The sequence below is a fragment of the Anarrhichthys ocellatus genome, unplaced genomic scaffold, assembly GCF_004355925.1.
Source record: "Anarrhichthys ocellatus isolate YVR2014 unplaced genomic scaffold, GSC_Weel_1.0 scaffold35, whole genome shotgun sequence".
NCBI lineage: Eukaryota > Metazoa > Chordata > Actinopteri > Perciformes > Anarhichadidae > Anarrhichthys > Anarrhichthys ocellatus.
In genome coordinates this window covers 1,575,158-1,596,437 of record NW_022280065.1, presented here as the reverse complement: position 1 = coordinate 1,596,437, position 21,280 = coordinate 1,575,158, and the positions used below count along the sequence as shown (strand labels likewise).

At 43.9% G+C, this 21,280-nt stretch overlaps 1 protein-coding gene across 1 annotated transcript in view; it reads left to right on the top strand.

Annotated features, from left to right (window-relative positions):
* The window catches only part of LOC116393815 (dolichyl-diphosphooligosaccharide--protein glycosyltransferase subunit STT3B), a 90,119-nt gene that overhangs the window by 28,241 nt on the left and 40,598 nt on the right, over positions 1-21,280 (top strand). The window contains exon 2 of the mRNA XM_031866454.1: positions 15,181-15,289. Coding sequence (XP_031722314.1) covers positions 15,181-15,289 — 109 coding nt within the window. The remainder of the gene's footprint in view (positions 1-15,180; positions 15,290-21,280) is intronic.

Here is a 21,280-nt window from a genome sequence, read left to right as displayed (position 1 = left end):
TTTTTTAGTTTTTTTTTTTAAGTCTGCACAGGTGTGTATGATCGCAAGCACTTAATATTCTCTACTCAAAGTAATGTGTGCTTTGTTTTTAATGCTTAAAATGCATAACGGTGCCCACGACTGTTTTATCAATCCACCCAAGTAAGTGAGGGGAAAAAAGGAGCTTTTAATTGCTGTTTACACTGAGTCACTCGCCGAATTACCTGAAGATCTTTGGCGGCATCTTTTGTAAGCATGAGCAATGTGCTCTGTCACACCGATTCACTCGGGCTAAATCAAATTTAAATGGAAGATAATGTGGGCAAAAAGTCTCAGTATGCAGAGTGCGTTTGTGCAGTCTGTTAACAGAATGGTTACACTTGCAGGTACGTTTTTTTTTAAAGCTGCTCGGCGCGCTACAGACGACTAAGCTATTATCTTGCCTGGAGATCTTTTTAAAGAGTGCTCCTTTGCTTTGGGAGTTTGTTTGCGAGCTTGTTCAGCGAGCCAAGGTGCAACACAAAATGTGGCCATGCCCATAGGGGAAGTGAGAGACGAAGACATTGTGGCTGGAAAAGCTAATATTTGCACTCTCGGTCTATGGCTCCTTTCCTGTTTGTCATAGGCGGCCGTCTGATTGTCAGACAACGTCACCTTCTCACGGATCACAGAGGACGTGCAGTTATTGCTTTATGGAAAGGTGGTTTAATAACAATAATGTTTGGGTTGGCTGTGTACACATAACAATGACATGCTGACTGGTATTTGAACGGAGCTTATCTGCGAGTAGATCCACATGCTGTAGAAAAAACAGAGGCCATTTGATTTACAGTCAAAAATAATTACACACTTGATTTACGATGAACTGCTTGGTACACCTCACTAGTCAGAACAGCAGAAGCCTGTTGGATGAGTGGAGAAACTGGAGGTGTGTGTGTGTGTGTGTGTGTGTGTGTGTGTGTGTAGAGCGAGACAACACCGAGCCGTGCTCATCAGGGCGGTGCGTTCAAGTCTCGGGGGGCCGATATCTTTTTGCTTTTCAAAGTGTCGTACCCTAGGAGGTTGAATCTGAATTAACGGGCTGCTTGCTATCTGTGTTTTTTAGGCTGAATGGCGTTACATGATATATATCTGTATTTTTTTACGAAGTGGGCTAAATGTTCAGTTGTAAGTCAGATGTGAGACGTCGCCGACACATTTACCAAAACAGACGACCTCTCTTATGACATGGTTACGCTGCGTTTGAGACAAATAATTGAGGTCCGCTGCAATTCAAAACGTTTAACGATATTATGCTATTTTCAACAATTAGTTGTGTTGGTTTACTCATCTTGAGTGTTGTTGTGTAATTAATGCTCCCTCGTTAAACAGACCAGACCCACGTTGCATCCCGTGGCAATGATGAACATCAGCCTCCGAGCTAGGACTTTGATTCGGACTAGGACCTAGGACTTGATTCCGACTTCCTCACACTGGCTACTTGTTGCTTTTAGAATCGTTAGATATTATTAATTTCGTACAAAGCCCTGAGAGGCCTCGTCCCAAATTATTTATCATATCTCTTATTGCCCTAAATCCCTTCTCACACCCTGAGATCCTTGTGGAATGACCCACCTGAGGGCTGCTACAAACTCCGTCTCATCTTTTAATTACCATTTAAAAATATATTGATATACCTTTATAAAATTTTTTAAAAAAGCCCATATACCTGCCTGTGCCCTCTGTGCACTGAAGAGGATGTGAGAGTCCATAGCTCCTGAAAGACTCCCCTGTGGAGGAATGAAACATTGCTTTGTCACCACTGTAGGACGAGAGAAAATGAAGAGCCGGAGAGAAGCACTCCCTCCTGCTCTCCCTCCGTTATCTCGCGGCCGTAGAGTATGAAACAGCAGAGGCAGCCATGTGCTGGGAAATAATGATGAAGGGACCACAGTGGTACAGAAGACAGTGTATAATTACTCAGCCCTGGCAGTAAATTCTGACCCCTCAGGATTTCGGAAACCATCGCGGCCGGCCCATTCATGCAGATATGGCAGCTTTGGGGGCTGCAATAACTCGTGTTATGATGTAGGCACACTGTATTAATGTTCGCCGGAGAGACGCGGCGTAACTCGCTCTGTCTTTTTGGACCGGAACGTTATTGAGAGCCGGGCGCTGATGTTTGAGCCAATGAGGCGTAAGCGTCTTGCCGGGGTTTCTCCTCCGTCTCTTAGTGACTGTACGGCTCGCGGCAAAAGAACCATTACGCTCAAAGGGCAGAGCAATAACAACTTTTTGTCCGGGGGAAATCAATCCTAATGTAGACTGTATAATTGTCCACAGCTGTGTTTTTTACGTCCAGTTTAATGGTTTCATTTTGGGCCATTGCGGTGTCTTTTAATAGTCTTTTCTCCCAGTGTCCCGCAGCAGGTGGATGTTGGGATGAGGAGAGGATGATTTTTAAGCGGTAGATGGCAGTGGGCAGCTGGCCTCAGTTTACCCTCACTGCAGGATTTTTCAGCCTAGAGTCTCACAGTGAGGGATTTTAGTAGAGTGTAGCTCCACAAATGGGCCGGCCTTTCTGAACACTACAGCCTCTGAGCTGTGTTCCTTCACGTCCATAGCAAAGGATATCTCGAGGGCTACCACAAGTACATCATCAGGAGTTTTACTTGTATGTTAATTGCCTTCCTCATTACACCTCGTCAATAGCTGGACGAGAAACTTCAGAGCAGACCTGTGCCGTTCCTTTTTCCTTCAATAGAGATCTCAGCATGCAATGATTAGGCCTGTAATCATTGTTTGTTGTTGGTGTTTGTGTTTGCGATATCCAAATGATTAGCCGCCCATTATGACGGCGAAGCTCTTTGTGCTCTAGTAATTACTCCCCGTCTCTGAGATCCAGCGCTGCCTGCTGTTTCCGCCTCGGCTCTCGCCGTGCCTTCCCTATTTTTGGTCGACGGTAACGGTGGGGTTTTGATAAAAGAGAAGCCTTTGCCCCAGTGGACTCCTTGGCTAAATGTGGAATTGGCATGCCTTTCATCCATTGCCTTTGATTCACTCGCTGCAGTTCGAGATTCAGTGACTCTGTGCTTTTGGGAAACGTCCCATTTTAGTTTTTTAACCCCACGCCGTACCATTTGAAATGGACTCTAAGTACAAATCTTTAGATGCTCTTGAATCACTCTCGTTCCGGAGACGTTTAACACAGTTCTAAATCCGGCGCTGCGTGTAGCTTGGCTTATTGACTCTGCAGCTTTTAACAAAGAGTTGAGGGAGGAGAGTTTGTGACCCGGAGGACCGGCTGAACGAGAGAAGGTTAAATTCCCTTTAACACTCACAGTAGGTGCCTTTTTAAACAAACTAAAAATTCACTGTCTGCCTGTCTTTCACGCGCCAATATTTATCATTTTATCAATAAGCAGTCGACGCATATTAATGTAGGTTCATCACCCCTTTCACTTTGACATACTGGTTTCAGATTTGATCTGTTATAGAAAACATTTATCGATTATTGCCACTTTAAGAGTCATGGCGTGCCGGCTGACTGAAACAGCATTTCAAGTCCAGGGACAGAAATCATAGACTTAATTTCTTGTATTGCCTTTGGCTCTTTGCTGTTCATTTTTTAGCAAAGTGTGCAGTTGAGCATATTTGATCGGGTCTCTGCTCACGGGTATTTTCCTTGTTGAGAGATCTGGATGCCTGCTTGAATTTAATTCTATCCATTCTTCATAATAACGTTAAACCATCAATTAATTCAACACTGAAAATCGACCAGATACCTCAATTTTGAAAGGGCTCATGTAAATGTATATCAATGATTTTTTTTTTTTGATTTTTTTTTTTTACAGGTTTAAATGTGAGCTGCTCCTCTTTGGTCTCTCAGTGATGAGCACCGGATATTGACTCAGTAAAGCGAACTGATGTTCCACCATTCGTCCTTTTTAGTCTTTTATTTTTAGACAATGATTACAGGTTTAATGGCATTTACAGTGCATAACCCCCCAGGTGCAATTTCTCTACATCGACATTATACAGCATGTGGTGAAATCTATATTATACTGATCCCATCATGTTGCAGCCACCCAGTGTGTCTCCATTGCAGTTAGTGACACTCATCTCTCTGCATGCTCTTAATCTGCAGCGCTAAGAACCAAGCTTCTAATTTTCCATCTGGCTGTCGCAGAAAACATCTGTTGCAATTGAAGTCCGCTCATCAGTTGTCAACCCAATATATTAATCAGACAGGATTTGGCCTTTGTATTCACATGGGTGGCTGGTGCAGGTCTTGAAACTGTAGTATTTTGACTCGGGTTCAAAATCTAAGACCCTGTGAAATGTTTATAGGTCGCAAATGAAATGCTTAAGCTCTATCGCTTAGTAAACAGCTGACATTTAGTTGTTTGTGTTTTTGTTTACATGCTCAAAGCTCAGTGTCTGCATAGGTTGTCTTATATAATTAGTTCTTGTGGAGGATGTTTCAGTCCCTTTTTTGCTAAATCTCGCCTTTTACCGAGGAGAATACGAAGATAACCCAAATACGTTCCGTAAATTAGCAGGAGAAATCATTGCTGCAGGTGAGCTTGTTGCGAGTCTATTCTTGACCATCTGTTGGAGGGGGGATTCACGTGTGAATGCTTTGCGTGCCACTTCGTTTCCGTGTTCCATCTCGGTTCAGTTTGGGACGTTCTTGGGAGCTGGGAAGCTGAGCTTCGTGGGGAATTCATAATATCACAGCCCACACTAAGAGGAGCTTAATCTTTTAAGAGACGATCAGTTTGCTTTGAACTCTGACAGATTCAGCTGCATTTCTGCAAACATGCAGTGGAATATTAAGTGTGTGATAGGAGCTAGTTGAAGACTGTTTAGCATCAGTCCAAACATCTCTTTCAGCGAGGTTGCAGTTTACATTTTGCACACTGTCGACTTAATACCGGTGCAAGGGGGGCCGCCTCGTCTTGCTGTACTCGTACACCCGTCTCGCCTAAGAATGCATTCTGCTCAGTAATTGCTGTGGTGTGAAGCCGATACTGGTTGGGGTTCAGATTTCTCATCCATCTTCTGTAATTACCAATCAATACTAACCTAGCTCCAGTTGGTTAATTGTGTGCCACATGGCCACCTCTGTGTAGTGTTATCGAACACAAAAAGCACAGCGGCCTAATGGTTCTGTCATTGATGGATTCCCCGCACATCTGCCTACAGTTTCTTTGCAAGTGCTGCTAATCTCGACCCCTGCCTATTACAGCTGACCCCCAGTCTTTGTCCACCCCTTGTAATTACAGCCTATTTTTAGGGTGCTTTTTAAAACGAACACATTTTTAAAGGTGATACATTTGAAATTCTGAGCAAATCTATTGTCTCTCAAGATTCTGCTGTTTTCACTGTGACGTTCATAAATTAGTTAACCCGCGATAAGTAGAACAGTGTCATTCCTCTACAGCAGGGATTCCCAAAGTGTGGTGGGTGCGCGAGAGGAATAATGTAATGGTGGTCTAATGGTGTAATAATATTAAATATAATTTTAAAATTTTTATTTTAATTTAAATAGTGGGCTTTTTCACAAAATAAAAACATGAATTATAAAAATTCCCTTTGTAAGATTTAAAATTAAAAACATACAATTTAATGAATGCACTTCAGCTCCTTCCGCCAGTCTTGCCGCCAGTCGTACACACTAGCCAGCCTAGCTTGTGCAGCTAACAGCGAACTTCATTCATTCAGCAACATTCATGCAAATATGCTAAACTGGCTGAAATCGGGGAAACTATCAGTCGTAAAAGAGGAGAGGGACAGAGAGAGAGAGAGGAATCAGAGGCGAGAGGAACGGAGAGGTGCGTTGGGGAGAGACCGGGAGAAGAAATCGAGCAGGAGTCAGAGGAAGATGAGACGGAGGAGACCGAAAAGGAGGAAGGGATAGCACAGACAAATCGGGAGCACATAGGCCCATCGCTGAGTCAAGGTGAAAAAAGAGGAAACGAGAGTGAGCATCAGACTGGGGAACAAAAAGAGGAAATATGATAAACGATCTGGGTCTGGGCTTCACTTGGATTGGCAATGCAGATTGGCCACAGTGCGTGGTGTGCAGTGAGGTTCTGGCTAACGGCTGTCTGAAGCCCTCTTATTTACGTCGCCACCTGTACACCAAGCATGCCAGTGCAAGTCAAAAGCCCCTTACATATTTTAAATCGAAATTGGAGGAGTTACAAAACAGCCCAAAACAACTGCAGTCTCATTCATGTGTTGGGTCTACAAAAAACGCACTACGGGCTTCATATCTGGTCAGTTACAGAATAGCGAGAAAGGGGCTACCTCACACAATCGCCGAAGATGTGTGCTTGCCAGCTGCCAAAGAGATGGTGGAATGTATGATGGAGAGAGAGAGAAGCAAACAAGTTGGACATGATCCCGGTGTCCAACAACACTGTGTTGCGCCGCATCGATGCTTTGTCCGAAGACATCCTGGCTACATTAGTCGGTCGCGTGAAGAAGAGTGAGTTTTACTCTCTGCAAGTAGACGAGTCTACAGATGTGGCCAATCCCGCCAATCTTCTGGTGTACGTCCATTACCTTTTCCAAGGCACGGTGCAGGAAGATTTTTTGTTCTGTCGGCCCCTTGCTACCCGAACAACAGGACAAGAAATCTTCAATTTAATTGACATCTTTATGAGGACCAATGGGATCGACTGGACACGCTGCGTGGGAATCTGCACTGACGGGGCAAAATCGATGACGGGGAAGCACACAGGGCTTATAGCTCACATCAGGAAAGTCTGTCCATCCATTCTCTGGTTACATTGCAGTGTTCACAGGGAGGCCCTCGCAGCCAAAAACATGCCAGCTGATCTACTTTCAGTCCTCTATGATGCTGTGAAACTGGTGAACTTCATTAAAGCGCGCCCGCTAAATTCAAGACTGTTCACATTGTTATTCAATGAGATGGGCAGCGAACACAAAGCACTGCTGCTGCATACTGAAGTGCGTTGGTTGTCCCGCGGCAAGGTGTTGACAAGGCTTTTTGAACTGCGGTACGAAATTCAGCAGTTTTTTGAGGACAACCCGTTTCATTTGGCCTCCAATCTGCATGACGAGGACTTTCTGCAGAAGCTCTCCTATCTGGCCGACATCTTTTCTGTTCTGAATGAACTGAATTTAAGTCTGCAGGGAGTCAGTGTTACTTTGTTCAACACACAAGATGAGATAGAAGCTATGATCAAGAAGCTACGGTTCTGGACAAGCTGTTTGAGTGGGAATACGCTCCTGTGTTTCCCTACGCTTCACGCGTTCTTGGAGGCAAGCTACGTGATCATGGGTGAACATGTGAAAAGTCTCATAATTGAACACCTCAAACAACTTGCCGAGCAGCTACGGAAATACTTCCCACCTATGGACACATCTCAGACGTGGATTCGCAACCCATTTGAAGCTTCCCTCCCTGTCCCACAGCTGTCATTTCAGGAGCAGGAGCAGCTGATTGAGCTGTCATCTGATGGAGCACTGCAGTTGCAGTTCAAACGACAGCCACTTGTGGATTTTTGGACCAAGGCAATGCCAGCATACCCAGTCCTGGCAAAGCAAGCCTTGAGGGTTTTGATGCCCTTTGCCACAACGTATCTGTGTGAGGCTGGTTCAAACATCGGAGAGCTTTGTGTGAAGATGCAGGCCCATCCGTCGCATTAATATATGCAAGTATGTGGTCAAATATTGTTATTGCTACTAGGTTACTGGGAATACTCATCTCTCACACTCTCCCCTCCCTCTCCCTCTCTCTTGCTGCAGGCTGAGCCACCTGCGCTGCATGTGAAAATCCTCAAATGGACTCCTCTTTTATCTAAATCTGTTGCTGAGCCTATGCATGTGCCACTCTTTGTTCTTTATGTGGCTTACTGTGTTTAAGTAATTTCAAATTACACAGTAAATATGTATACTGTACTTTGCATGGTGTTGCCTGGTGGCAACTGTGGCATGGTGTTGCCTCTTGCTGTCTTACATAATTGTATTCCTGTATCCAGTTCAGTCCCCTACCTCTGATCAGTTGTGATGTGTAACTGTATTATAATTTGATTCAGATTAATGTAACAGCTATAGTTAATTGTAAATTAAATGTGATGCAATCTGGCTCTGAGCCTGTGCGTGTGTCCTCGCCATCCTTATTGCTCTTTCAAAGTGACGCCTTGTGTAACTGAAATGTATTGAAACTTTGTTGCAGTGTTTCAGGGCGTTTTCACACCTTCAGTTCGTTCGCTTTGTTCTGATTCAGGGATTAATATGATACAATGTTGCAGTTGCCCCTTTGTTCGGTTTGTGTTCACACTGCAACATTTAACAGCGGACTAAATCTTGTAAACAAACGCTACGCGCGAGCAAACTGTTCTCTCATTGGTCCGATTACTATGCGGCTCTGTTGCTTTTTTTTTTTTTTTGCTTTTTTTTTTTAAGGTTGGGGGGGGGTGTGAACCCGGTCGGGATGCAGAATTGGGTGCGTGGCCTAAAAAGTTTGGGAACTGCTGCTCTACAGGCTGTAGAAATGTTCTGGTTGTAGGACCGGCTCAGCCTCATTGGACTCAGTTGACCGGGCACATTCTTCTTCTTCTTCATCATCGCATCGCGGAGAGCCGTTAGAATCACGCCGAGCCACCGCTTTGTTTCGATCACTGTAGTCGTTTAGTTCAGAATGCAGGAGGCTGTGGAGTGTGAAGCCATTCTGTGTACCTTGAAGTTTCTTAATAGACCTCCACTGCCCCGCGCCCTTCACTGGCAGCAGCAGGCCCACCTGATGCAGGAGAAATACTCACTTTTCTCTTTCTCCAAAGTTTTGTACTTTCTTTCTAAAGTTTTGTCGCCTATTCTTTCTTTTTAATAGGAACTGAGTACGACTGTATTCCTTAGAAATACATCCATGGTTGTAATTAAATTCATATATCATGAATAATCTTAACTATCTAAGGTTATAAGTGAACATATTATGATTAAATTTGTTATTTAACATCATTGACAAAACTGATATTTTTCATTCAAATGTTATTCTTTGTTTTAATTACCTCATCACTCCTGGCTTGTCAAAAGAGATGCAAGATTTAATTTTACAAGTGCAAAAAAATCAAGCAATTTTAAAGAATAGCGAGCCTAACAAATGACTTTATCTGAAATGTTTGCAACTTCACCCGTCCTGTCCAGCTCGTTGTGTTATGGGACCGCTGCTGCTACTACTGCATGCGTGATCACTGTGCACTCTTTGCCCCGTTTGGATGATTTATTATTCCGCGCCTCTCCTGTTCTACTTACAGCTTGTGTAAGCATCTTGTCTAGCTCGGCTAAGAAAATAGCCTAATTCCAGATCGATTGTTCTATTAGACCCACAAGGCATTCTAAGTCTGTGTCATTGTGACAGGTATCGCCAAGCTGTTCTCACACAGGTGTGAATAAGAGCCCGTGTGTCTGAAAAGATAATTAGGATGTCAATAGAAATGACTCCGCTCTCTATAAATCTGGTGTCAGGAAAATGTGGCGCTCAATGGCTAATTGGCCCTTCAAATAGCTCACACTGAGTATTTTACACTTGCAAGTAGCACGTTCTAAATCCGAAATTCTTTTAAAAAGCACAAGCTTCTTCACGCATTTTCTATTTGAGTAAAAGAGAGAGATTCATAGAAGAGCACCTGGGAAAAGGGAAGTCTTTATCAGGCTGTGGCCTGTTTCAGAAATGAATAACCCAAATTGTTTTATGTGGGAATCTTTATCTCGACTGTCAAAATGTGGTGCTGGAGCAAATAAACAAAGCTAGTTTATGGCTGTTCTCTGTCTACTGGGTATTCCCAGTTAAAGCTGGAGCACAGTAATGTGTATTGAAATTATTCCCCTCGGCAAGTCAATATTTATGCCATTATGTCTCGTTGCCACGGGACGCAATGTCTTTTTTCAATTTTCATTCATTAGTTCCAAAAGGCAATCTTTTAGCTCTTTGCGTATTGACACGATGATCTTGCACCCCACCACGGCACAAAAACACAAACCATCTGCGTGTGTTACCATTGCCAGCTGCTTCATTCAGAAAAGCTTAGATTAGAGTGGCACTTTTTGTATCAATCCAACGCTAAGCACTGATCCAAATGCACATTTAATCAGTCCAGCATTTTAATTGGAATTCCAGTGTCGATATGTTTTTTTTCTTTTCTCGCAAGGTTCTCAACACGTCCTACAGAGTAGTGCTGGGCATCGTTCAGAGAATTACGATGACGGTACCAATGTAGTACTTCATTCCATACCCGTCACGTGAACAGAAGCTGTGTCCACTGGCTAATGCGGATAACGGCATTTCCCAATCCAATGTGCCGCAGAAGCGTGGCACCCACCCTGTTGACCCCTTGGATGTATCACGTACTGATATCCAAACCTACCACAGTGTCTTCTTTTTTGGCCGTGGTATGGTCTTTGGACAATGACCAACACGTTTCCTATGAAATTATTGTAACCAAACTAATTAACGGTAAAGACAGCCGCTGATGTTTCTGAAGAACAAAATGAAAACCTTCTTACATCTGTGTTTTGAGCATGCAGGAGAGTGTTTACTATTGACATTTCTGTTGTGGAGTTATTTCCAAGAGCATTAGGGTTGTATGGCTCATCCTGGACCTCTTCATCTCAACAGATTAGCTCTGCACTCGAGATTCAATTGGAAGAATGCTCCCTGCACTGTCAGCAACTGTTCACACATTGAAATTAAAATATTTATTGTTTTTCTTGCCTGTTTGGGTTTCGTTAATGGCTGACCTGGCAATAATTAGCGGTGTGTATGGTATTTATATCCCAACGATGCTGTTCGTGTGCTTTTGCTGCTCCGGTCTCTGAAAACAACCATCAGCTGAGACGGGGCCTCATTGAACCTGCTGCAGAAGGTGCCAGGCTAGTAATTAATTAAAGACGATATCTTATTTCAGATTTACTAATTGACGTCTAGTACCATGTGCACAATATTTCCATCACACAGACACAGAATGCAATTACCTTACTGGGTCATTGAACCAGCTCAACACACACACACACACACACACACACACACACACACACACCACCCTTGGATTGAAGTGATACGGCCGCTAGATAAAATGCCGGGATGCCTCACCTTGTCGGATGATGGCAGGCGTGGAGGACACTCGGCATTATTAAAGCTATTTGGCAACTGTCGGTGTCCAGTGAGCCAGTTAGTGTGACCCCCTTCCCAACGGCATGGAGGTATTAGTTTTGGGACAGGACGGGAAAGCATGCATTGTGACTTAAAAGTAACTATCGTGCAATTCTCGGGTAATCCAACCAGAAAATCCTATCGGGGACACCGTTAAAAGGTTAATGCTGTAGGGTGCAGGTGGTTGTAATCCTGTTTTAAGTTATTGTAAAACAGTGAGTCAGGGGCTTCTCTTGGAGCTTAATCGGAGAAACACATTTACAGTCGCCGGTAGGGCTTCGTCAGACGGTTCTGTAACTGGATGATGTTGGTTTATACGATGTCCAAGTGAGGATCCGTCCCACTGAAGGGTCCGAAAGCTGGATCCTGAATCTGCAAGCTACCAGCCCTTTACAGCAACAGAGAAACAGAACTTCAACTGATCTTTAACCTATCTGTCTTTCTTACTTTTGAATCTTTTACCTTGTATCAACTTTTTCCATCCTCCAGAAATTCCCATTTTATATTCTATATCTTTCAAAGTATCCTTTGCCTTGCCCTAATCGTGTCTCGTACCTCATATTGTGACCACCAATTACCTCCACCGTCATCTATCAAGGACCCCTTCTTTCACGGGGAACCCTTTGCTCAGGCTTCCTGTGTTCAGCTCCTTGTTTTTCAAGATGGCTGCCTTCAAAAAATAAAATTCCACGTTATTCATTCAGAGCTTGACAGAGGTGGCTAATTAGTCTGGGTGGTGATTACACCCCTGGAACCAAAAGTCTATTTACGCATTCACCACATCACGGACCAGTGGGGGGAAATAAGGGCAACGATGCATCTGATGATGTAGTCGATACTGAATGAAGCATTACTGGCTCGTAAACAGCAATGGAGCCTACTTAGTCATGCTGATGATGATGGCCCTATCTCAACAGGAAACTGGTAATCAGTGAAACGGACCTTGATTAAAATGAATTATGGCGCACGCAGGGGGCCCTGAGTGATCTAGAGTGCACAATATGCCTCTCCTAATTTTCATTTTTGCTTTGAGATATCTGAGGGGTTGATCTAGGGCCCATTTTCCCCTTCATCCTCCCAGCTGTCAATTTAAAAAAAAAAAAAAAAAATTATGGTATTAGAGGTGTGTTGCTCATTCGCTGGTGGTCGGAGGTGCTGCAGCGGCATCACTCGTCGTCATGTGCTCCGTGGCCCGAGACCATGTTGGCAGCTATGCATTAAATTGCTAATGTGCACGGCAGAGCTACATTATCCACCCCATCAAAGTGACAAGGGCAGGGATAAAGCACTCCTCTCGGCTGTCCACGAGATCATTGGAAAATGGGTTTTATTTATTTATATTTTTTTTTGCGGATACGGCCGGGCAGCGTGCATAGTTGTCTTTTTTTACAATGCCTTCTTTGAATTTGCTCGTTTCCGCGTCGCTGGTTTGACAGCTGCAGAACAATGAGGCAAAACATCGCCGCTCAGTTCCACCTGCATTCAGAGTCCCACTGTGGTAGAGCTCTCTCTCTCTCTCGCCTGGCTGCCTCTGCAGCTTTGTAACATTACGGGTCTTTGGCACACCTCAGTACGTATGTAAATAGTTTCACAGAATAGAAAGACAAATGTATTGTCTGGAGCATCATCTGACTTTTTAAAAGAACTGTTTGGTTGGCCGCTGCAAATTGTGTGCCGTAAAATGAGCTTCGGAAGGAAGATGCGATCACAAGATTGAATCTTCAGTTGTGAAAAATGTGAGTTATTCTTGCCAACACAAACCTGAGCTGAAAGTACAATGGAAGTGTATTCTCTTCTGTGTGACTCTTGCATTCCAGCCGGATCGTTTGTTTGCCATAGAGGCTGTACTGTGCTCAGATTCAGGGCCCTGGTCCTCTGGTTGTTTAGTGATATGATTACCCACGGAGCCCCAAGGATAAACACTCGCACCTGCTCCTCAATAGCTTCTCAAGATCACTTTAACAGGCACAATGACGGTTATACTTTATTTATTTGCTCTCTCATATTTCTTTCATCCCAGGGAGAATATTGCACATCTAATTTCCGATCACTTTGCTGCCTCTGACTCACTCATCTAATGAGTAACTGCTGTCATGGAGAATTGGAGAAGTCGCTCAATTTGAAGGTTGCGCTCCATTCCTCGACAATTATTAGAACATCAAAATATCTTGGAAATGTGTTTTTCAGTGCAACCTGTCAAATGCGTCGACCCCCCGTCTGCTTAATATGTACACATAAGACACCAGTATTAGATGATTTACATATCAAAAAAGGTTGCGAACAAATTTGTCGTTCTCAGCATTGGGTTGGAGATGACTCATGTCTGGCCACCACATGCTCTTTCCAGAAGAAAGATGGGAGGCACAGCACGAGGGAGGAGAGCTCCGGCTCCTTCAGGTAGAGAAACCCAGGCACCCTGTGATGATTAGTGAGCGGCACCTCATGCCAGCACCTTTTTAAACACACGGACCTGACTGCGAGTGTAAGCGGCACACACTCCACTCGTCCTACTTGCTTTCACACGAGGGCTGAAGCCATCGATTCATTTAGTAATCCAGTATTCTACAGTATTTATCAATTAATCTGATAAAAAAAATACTTTCGCCTTAAGTAGCTACAGTAAATGTGCAAAAGAGAAAATCAGACTAGAATAACTAGCCTTTTAGGTATCACTTTAAGAAAAAGAAGTGAGGAAATGCTGTTGATCTGATTGGCGGTTGACCGGCCTGTGTTACTTGTGCTTTTATGAGCTATACTTCTTTTTGCTCGAGTGTTCTGTGTTGTAATTTCTTTCTTGTATCTTTTCTGAATTGATGTGCTCATAGTTGCCTTGACCAAGTTTGTTTGTCTGTCTGGGTAGTAGGATGTCTCGCAGACCTGTCGAGAGATTTAGGTGACTATGAGGCCATAGGCCAATTGCTAACATTTTGGCACAGATATGGATTCATGTACAGACCCCGTCATTTGTTTTAACCCATTTGAAATGCTCGTATGTGCATGAATAAAACATCTGATCATAGTTTGTGTTAAATGTGATGTGTCCGCCTAAGACCTTCCATTAGCTTTTGATTTGAAGATGTACGTAAATACAAATTCAAACCATTTTGAGGCTCCCCAGCCTTCAATTACCGAAAGCAAAACAGCCACGCATGCATGTCTGAAACCCAACAATTACGGTCGTTGATGCTAAATCACAAACATGGCTTTGCGTTGTTTTGTAGCCTTTTTGGCCCCTTGCTGTAACCTCACCATGTTTGCTGGCTGAAGATATTGTTCTACATGATCTAGTCTGAATCAAAGAACCTCCCTTTGTGTGTGAAAGAGCTGATTATTCATGTCGGATGATCTGCTGTCCTCTCTGCTGTACACCTCTTTTAGAGACCGCTAAGACAGGTAATTGTCCTTTCGCGAACCGCCCTGCCTCGCTATAGGGTCTGCATGCGTGAAGTGTCGAGCATAAGGTATATGGGCCTCTGAACGTGCCATAAAGAAGCCCACGTTAATGAGCTGTGCAGCAAAGGAGGTGCCTCTGAAAAAGTACTGAACGCTTGCTTCACTCTCTTTGGCAGCAGTCTTCTCGATGGTGTCAGCTCTTTCAGCGAATCAAGGCCTGTTTTACGCCGATATTCCTAATATTTATTCTCTGGGTTTTTGTGTGCGTGTCGTTTTTTCTGTTTCCCTGCACCAGACCCATTTTACGCCTTTGTCACCTCAGCCAGCGGTTGCAGTTAGTTATGTGTGCAATAAGCAGGCTTTGTTCTGGAAAAAAAATATGCCAGTAGGTGCGGCGCCCTTCATCTCTCCAGTTTTTTAACCTAAGCCTGACCCGAGAGACGTTGGCATCGACACAAAGGCACACACAGTGAATGGAGGCTTTATCGCCCCTATTCTAACAAGGCGAAGTCTCTGCAGCTTACCCATTCAGACCACCTTCAGAAAATCTGTACAGGAAATAACTCTCTTTAAATGGAAAATTATGTTTCTTCTTTGTGTGTGCTTGTACTCAGCCATCCCTTTCTTTTCTTCTGTTGCTTCAGGTTCAATTACAGATCGACGCACCATCTCACCACAAATGGCTTCTACGAGTTCCTCAACTGGTTCGATGAGAGGGCCTGGTACCCCTTGGGCAGGATCGTTGGCGGCACGGTGAGTTTTTCCTCAAACCGACGCAGTCAAGCCAAATGTTTCATTATATGTATCATTGTTCACTAATTCTAGATTCTCTTACGTTCTTGTGAAGTTGAGGAAAATAAATGATTGAAACGAGATGAGACGTGGGTGATGGTTCGCACAAAAAAAAAAAAAAAAAACTAAACGGGAGAAAAGATGTGCTCCAGCAGCTTCTGGTTGTGATCACACAGCTCAGCCTCTCAGAGGTCTTATGTAAGGGTTCTGGAAAGGACGCTCCAGGCGATCAATGAACCTCAGATTGAGGAGGAGCGGTGCAGCTTCCTTCCTGGTCATGGAACATCTTTAATCTTGGAAGAACACTGGAGGGGGTCATGGAGCTGAATTTACGTTTGGTTTTTTTATACTTGGAAATGGCTGACGACCATGTCCTGCAGACGGTCTTGTAGAGGAGGTCTGGGCACATGAGATACCGGGGCCGCTGATGCAGTACTCGCTTGCCAGAATGACTTATTGCTGTGGATACATACACAGCTCTCAAAGATATTTTGCAGAAGATGTTTTGCTCTGCCAAGATTTTGCCCACTTTCTTTCTTTTTTTTATGGCAGAATCTAAAGGCACAGCAGCGCGGTTATCTCAGGATTACATCGCCACATTTTGCCGAGCGCTGTTGGCTTAATCAGACACTAAAGTGGTTTGGATGAGAGTCAGCAACTCCGCCATGACTCTCTGCTAGATTGCCCCCCCCCCCCCCCCCCCCCTTCAGCCAAGGGGAAAGTTGCTGGCTTAGGTGGGGGAGTACGCGTGAAGTGGGGTCTTGTTCATGAGTGGGGGTAAGATGAGGCCTCAGATTGGCCGGCAAATTGGTGCAGAATTCCCAGTCACGTGGGTGTTGTAGCTAAGCCTGAAGGCAAAGCTGTGAATTTACTAGTTGATCTCTCACCTGTGGTCATGAGCTCCGGGTAGTGACTGAAAGAATGAGATAGGGCTTTCAAGCCACTTTAATGGGTTTTTTTTCCCACAGAGGGTTTCTGGGCTCATTCTTTAAGAAAAGAGCGACCGAAACATCTTGCCGTAGAACCACAGCTCCTTTGTGTTTTTAAAAAGAGCTAGTTGAGGCGGTTTGGGAATCTGACCAGGAAGGGTCCTACACACCTCCCTGTGGAGATGGACCAGGCTCGTCTACCTTGGCAAAAATCCCAGGCAGTCCCAGAGCATGCTGGGGGGGAGGGTTAAACATCCCACATGGCCTGGGAATGCTTTGGTAGATGCTGACTAGGGGAAAAAGGGATGTCTGGGCTACTTTGCTTAGGCATTGTGAATTTGACCTACTTAAGTGGCAAAAAAAAAAGGATGGATGGATGGATGGAAGTTTTATATTAGCCATGGCAGGAATTTGTGTGGGATTTGCAAAATCTGCAGTTTCAATCCTTTTTATATGAAAGAATAACCAGAGCAGCAAACTGTCTGCAGTCAGTCCATCAGTGAGTACAGTCTGGCATAAAGTTCTGCTTTAAATCATAATAATCATGTTAAGGTACCTGTGACCCCAAAAAAATGAACAAACATAAATACTGACATGTATGTGCTTGTATGTTTACATGTCTAAAGAATCAGATCTATACACACTGTTAATATTCATGAGCACATCGGGATCACTCAAACGTATTGATATGTAGTCGGTGTTTACGTCATTAGTGGTAAATGCAAGAGAAATGAGAAGCAGACCTTCAGTTGTGTTGGTCTTCAGTTGTGTCTGGGGTTGTGCAAGGCAGTGCAAGGATACCATAGAGTCCCATAAGCCTGCGCCAGGCAGCATGGATTTGAGTCACAATCCAGTAGCAACAGTGAGCTGTTCACTTGACAGATTTCCCCCCCCCGGCTGCTGGTGCGTCCCTGCTTACCAGCAGCAGCGGTTGTTGTGAAGCATTGACCCTTTTCAGTGAAAAATGCGATGCGTCGATTACACACAATTTATCTCCCATTTCCCCCGCCCTCCCCTCCCCTCTGCATTTCTTCTCCCAACTTCATCCTCTCAACCCTGCATCCTGTGAACCGCGAGGCCTGTGTGAGTAAAAAATAAATGAATAAAAACCTTTTGGCCGATCCATCTCCCTCTCTAACAAAACCCACATACCTTCTTTCTTTTGACCGAGCTTCACGAACCAGCAGGCTCGCCCTCTGAGCTGTAATTGCACCAGCTAATAATGTATCCGGTCTACATAATCCAGGGTCCTCAGTGCCAATTAGATGTAGAAATGTCTCCCGACGTGTCTCTATTATTGGGCCGGGCTGGGATAGAGCCCGGCCCTCGGCTTCTCTAGCGTGACTCCTGGTCCCTTCTCACACTTTCTTTCTTTCCTTTTCTCTGTGTCGGCTGATTGGAGAGTCCTCTGCTCAGTTGAGACAGCGAGGCATGTTAATGTTGTGCATCGCTATCGGATGCCGTTATCATTTACAGCACCCAGCAGATGGTGCGGGAGCAGGAGCAACGCTACATGCTAATGTTTGAATGTAGTATTCACTACTGCACAAGAGAAGCAAGGAATTTGAATCCCAAGCCCATCCACCAGCATTCATCTGTCATCGTCAATTACCATCAGCTAATTGTAATTACCTATGACAGGCCTAGCTTGTAATAACGGACGTGTTGGTTCTGTTACAGTACATGGATTTAGGCCTTGTACCCATCGGGGTGGAAGTTGAAACTCCTGATTAAACTGGATATAAGAATTGCAAGGCGAATAGTTTTTAAGTTAATTTACACGACGCCTTGTCTTCTGCGTGCAAATAAGCATACAAAGCATTCACAGATCACATCTTTCCTCTCAACACTTTTATTGGCATATCATGAATGTATTAGTAAATAAAAAACCTGCAGAGTAATTCACACATGGTTCATTAGAAGAAGATTATAGCGAGTTGTGCTGATCTCTGCTCAAATGTAGTTGAACGTTGCTTTAGATATTTTTTTACTGTACTCAGCAGACTACCCCTCAAGCAAGACCGATCTGCAAACAGGACACACGAGGGCTTACGTTTTTTTTATCAACGCTCTGGTTTTGTGCGAGGTTTTTGTACACCGACGTAACGCATCGCTTCCTCTCCAGCAGATCTGGCTACAGATCTGTAGATCGTTTCTCTTTATGAGTATTAACTCTGTTCTCAACATCCTTTTTCTGCCAGACGGTCTTACATTTATTTTCAGATTAGACTCAATGATCCGCTCAGTCGAAACTGAAAAATTGCTTTGGTCTGAAACCACTTTATTGCACGACAAAAAAAGTAAATACCTGCAATAAAACAATATACAATTACTCAAATGCTTTGAAAGCAAAACCAGGTTAAAATATAGTATTATTATAGTAGACTTGAGGCCAAGCTAATGGCGTTTCTGATGTCTCTTTCTGTTGGAAGCGTTAAACTGAGCAGTTACAAAAACACTTAGCCGAGCAGTTTCAGCAGGTGTTATTTCGTGGAGCGATTGCCTGGCCAGAATATCTTTGCACTGCAGTTACTGAGCAGTTATGGTCGTCATATTGTCCTCGCATAATGTGTTATTATTTTGAGCAGTGTTTGGCTGACTATTGTGTCCACATCAGTGACTCTAAAGGGAAGGACACAATCCACATTGGAATCAATTGATGCCGTGCATTAGCTGAGTGTGCGACAGGCTGGCAACCTGGCATCAGCTTTCGGTTGCCAAAACAGAAAACATGTTTTGCAATTTTCAGTCACCTTAGCTTTTTTAGTAATTCAGATACTAAGCAGCCCACTTATAGCAGCCTGTTTCTCTGTGCCACAGAGCTCCATTGTCGTCCCAAAATCCTCATTTCTTGGAGCACATTTTCCTCAAATTCTCAGTGTCAAAGTCACCAGACCAACCTCTGAAATTCAACACTTCTCAGATAAGCAAAGTTCTGATTAATGGAATTAATTAGTATGAAAACTGATCCTTCATTATGACTGATGTGGGTCCGTCTCTTCTCTCCATGTCAACTAAAAATATACAACAAATCACCTTCCATCTTTAATCCACAGGACCATATTCTCAATCCACATTATTCACATATTTTCAGTACATTACATTGTGTATATATGAGAAAATAAACAGTTGATAAATTTACTGTCCCTCTAAAGTCAGATTAGGGACACATTATGGAAAATGTAGTCGCTGACTCCACTGGTTTCAATTGATGCCAATGATGTTAAAACTATGACATTAACCAACCAGGAAATTGATTGCACTCTTAGATGTGTTCGCACCCATATCAGCTGTTCAAGTGCACAAACAATATTTTTTAAAGTCTCATAAAACGTCACTGAAGAATCCTCATTAACCAAAACCAAACAAAGTGTTAATTTAACAAGTGATCAGTGATTACAGTTCCCACAAGTTGTTTTAATACTTAAAATATTCAGAGAAGAATATGATTTATAGACTGTAGACTTACCAAAAGAAAACCTGTAAATATACCATAACTACAGACAAATATACATTTAAAGTAAATGGCGATCTATTTTCAGTTAACTCAGTTCTAAGTTATTTGTATTAAGGCTTTTTTAACTGATTCACCTTAACCTCTTAGCCCCGTAAGTTTAGATTTTGTAGTAACAGGGCCTCCTTTCGTTACTTATCCACAAAATGAAATAAGTTGCAATTCAATCCGATGCTTCACCGATATGTTCTAACCGACAAAAGCCCAGATTCCGTCGGCACGTTAGCGTGCCGTTCACTACCGAGTCCGATTTGTGTGAAATTGGGGAAACACTGTCCATACTTTTGATCTCATGTCGAAAAGTTTCTGATGTTGCTTGCAGGTGTTGGTAGGTCTTGTTTTCAGTTACCGCGAAGCACGAAGATCTGGCACCAATTTCCTCAAAGTTGTTTGATACCAAGTAGGACCGTCGTAATTTGTTTTCCTGATACCCAGCCCTCGTTCTTGGGTGTTGGGATATAAAGTGTTGGTCTGCTTTCAGTCAGGAATCAGTACTACAAGTCAGCTTCTAATAGATGTTGCAATTTCAACCCCAACCGTGGGCCTCAGAGGGGCGGAGTCATGCTGACAACCGACATTTGACTTGGAGGAAGGTTATTGCCAGATGGTCGGTCGGTCACACTCTTCCTTATAGGGTTCACAGGAATTTAAATAGCAGGCGGTCGGGTCATTCAGTCGGCCACACTAAATGCAAATGTCTCCCTATGACATGTAAATCTATGCAAAATGGAGCAAGAACTGATGCACTGAGGAGGTCTGACAGAGCTGCTGCAGTGAAAGATCCATGTCCACTCGAGACTTTCCCCTGCTGTTTCTTTTGCATACGAGGCTGAGGTGTGGGACTGGTTGCCACACTAATCTGGTGCCTTGTTCAAGGGCACCGTGGCGGTTAATTGTCAAAATTGTTTGCACGACTGAGCTCCATCATTTCCTGAGCATGGACAGGCTTCAGGGGGAAGCAGGGCATTTCGTTTACTCCCACACGGCATTCAGCATCACAAAAACAAAATGTGCGAGAGCTCTTATTGGCACCAAGCCTGTGCTTTTGAAACACACAGGGGTGTGGACGAGGTCTGGGTTCCTCTCAGATCTCAGTGCAGCGTGTTTCACAGCCCGTAATGCAGCTCCAATCTGTGGCTTTTGCTTAGTTTACTCTGTGAATCAGAAAAAGTTACACTGCCTCCCTTGTTTTCATAAGCGAGTGTTGACATTGTAACAACGCCGGTCTCTGTGCTCATTCGGTGAGGTGGTCTGTAATCATTCTGGCTCCATTAAACCACCTCTGCTCCCACTGAAAGCGGCGACGAGACTCTTTTCTGTTGCAGTGAACCTTTTACCCGCCTGCACTCTATTTAACATTTCCATTCTCTCCTTTCATCCACTGCAGTTCACTTTTCCTCCTCATTGTCTCCTCAGCCTCTCTGCCTTCTTTTTATCTTCCATCATCTCTCTTCTGCTGTCTGCCTCTGCCTTTCTGTAGCTGTCTTTCCTCACCTCCACTCTGCCTCC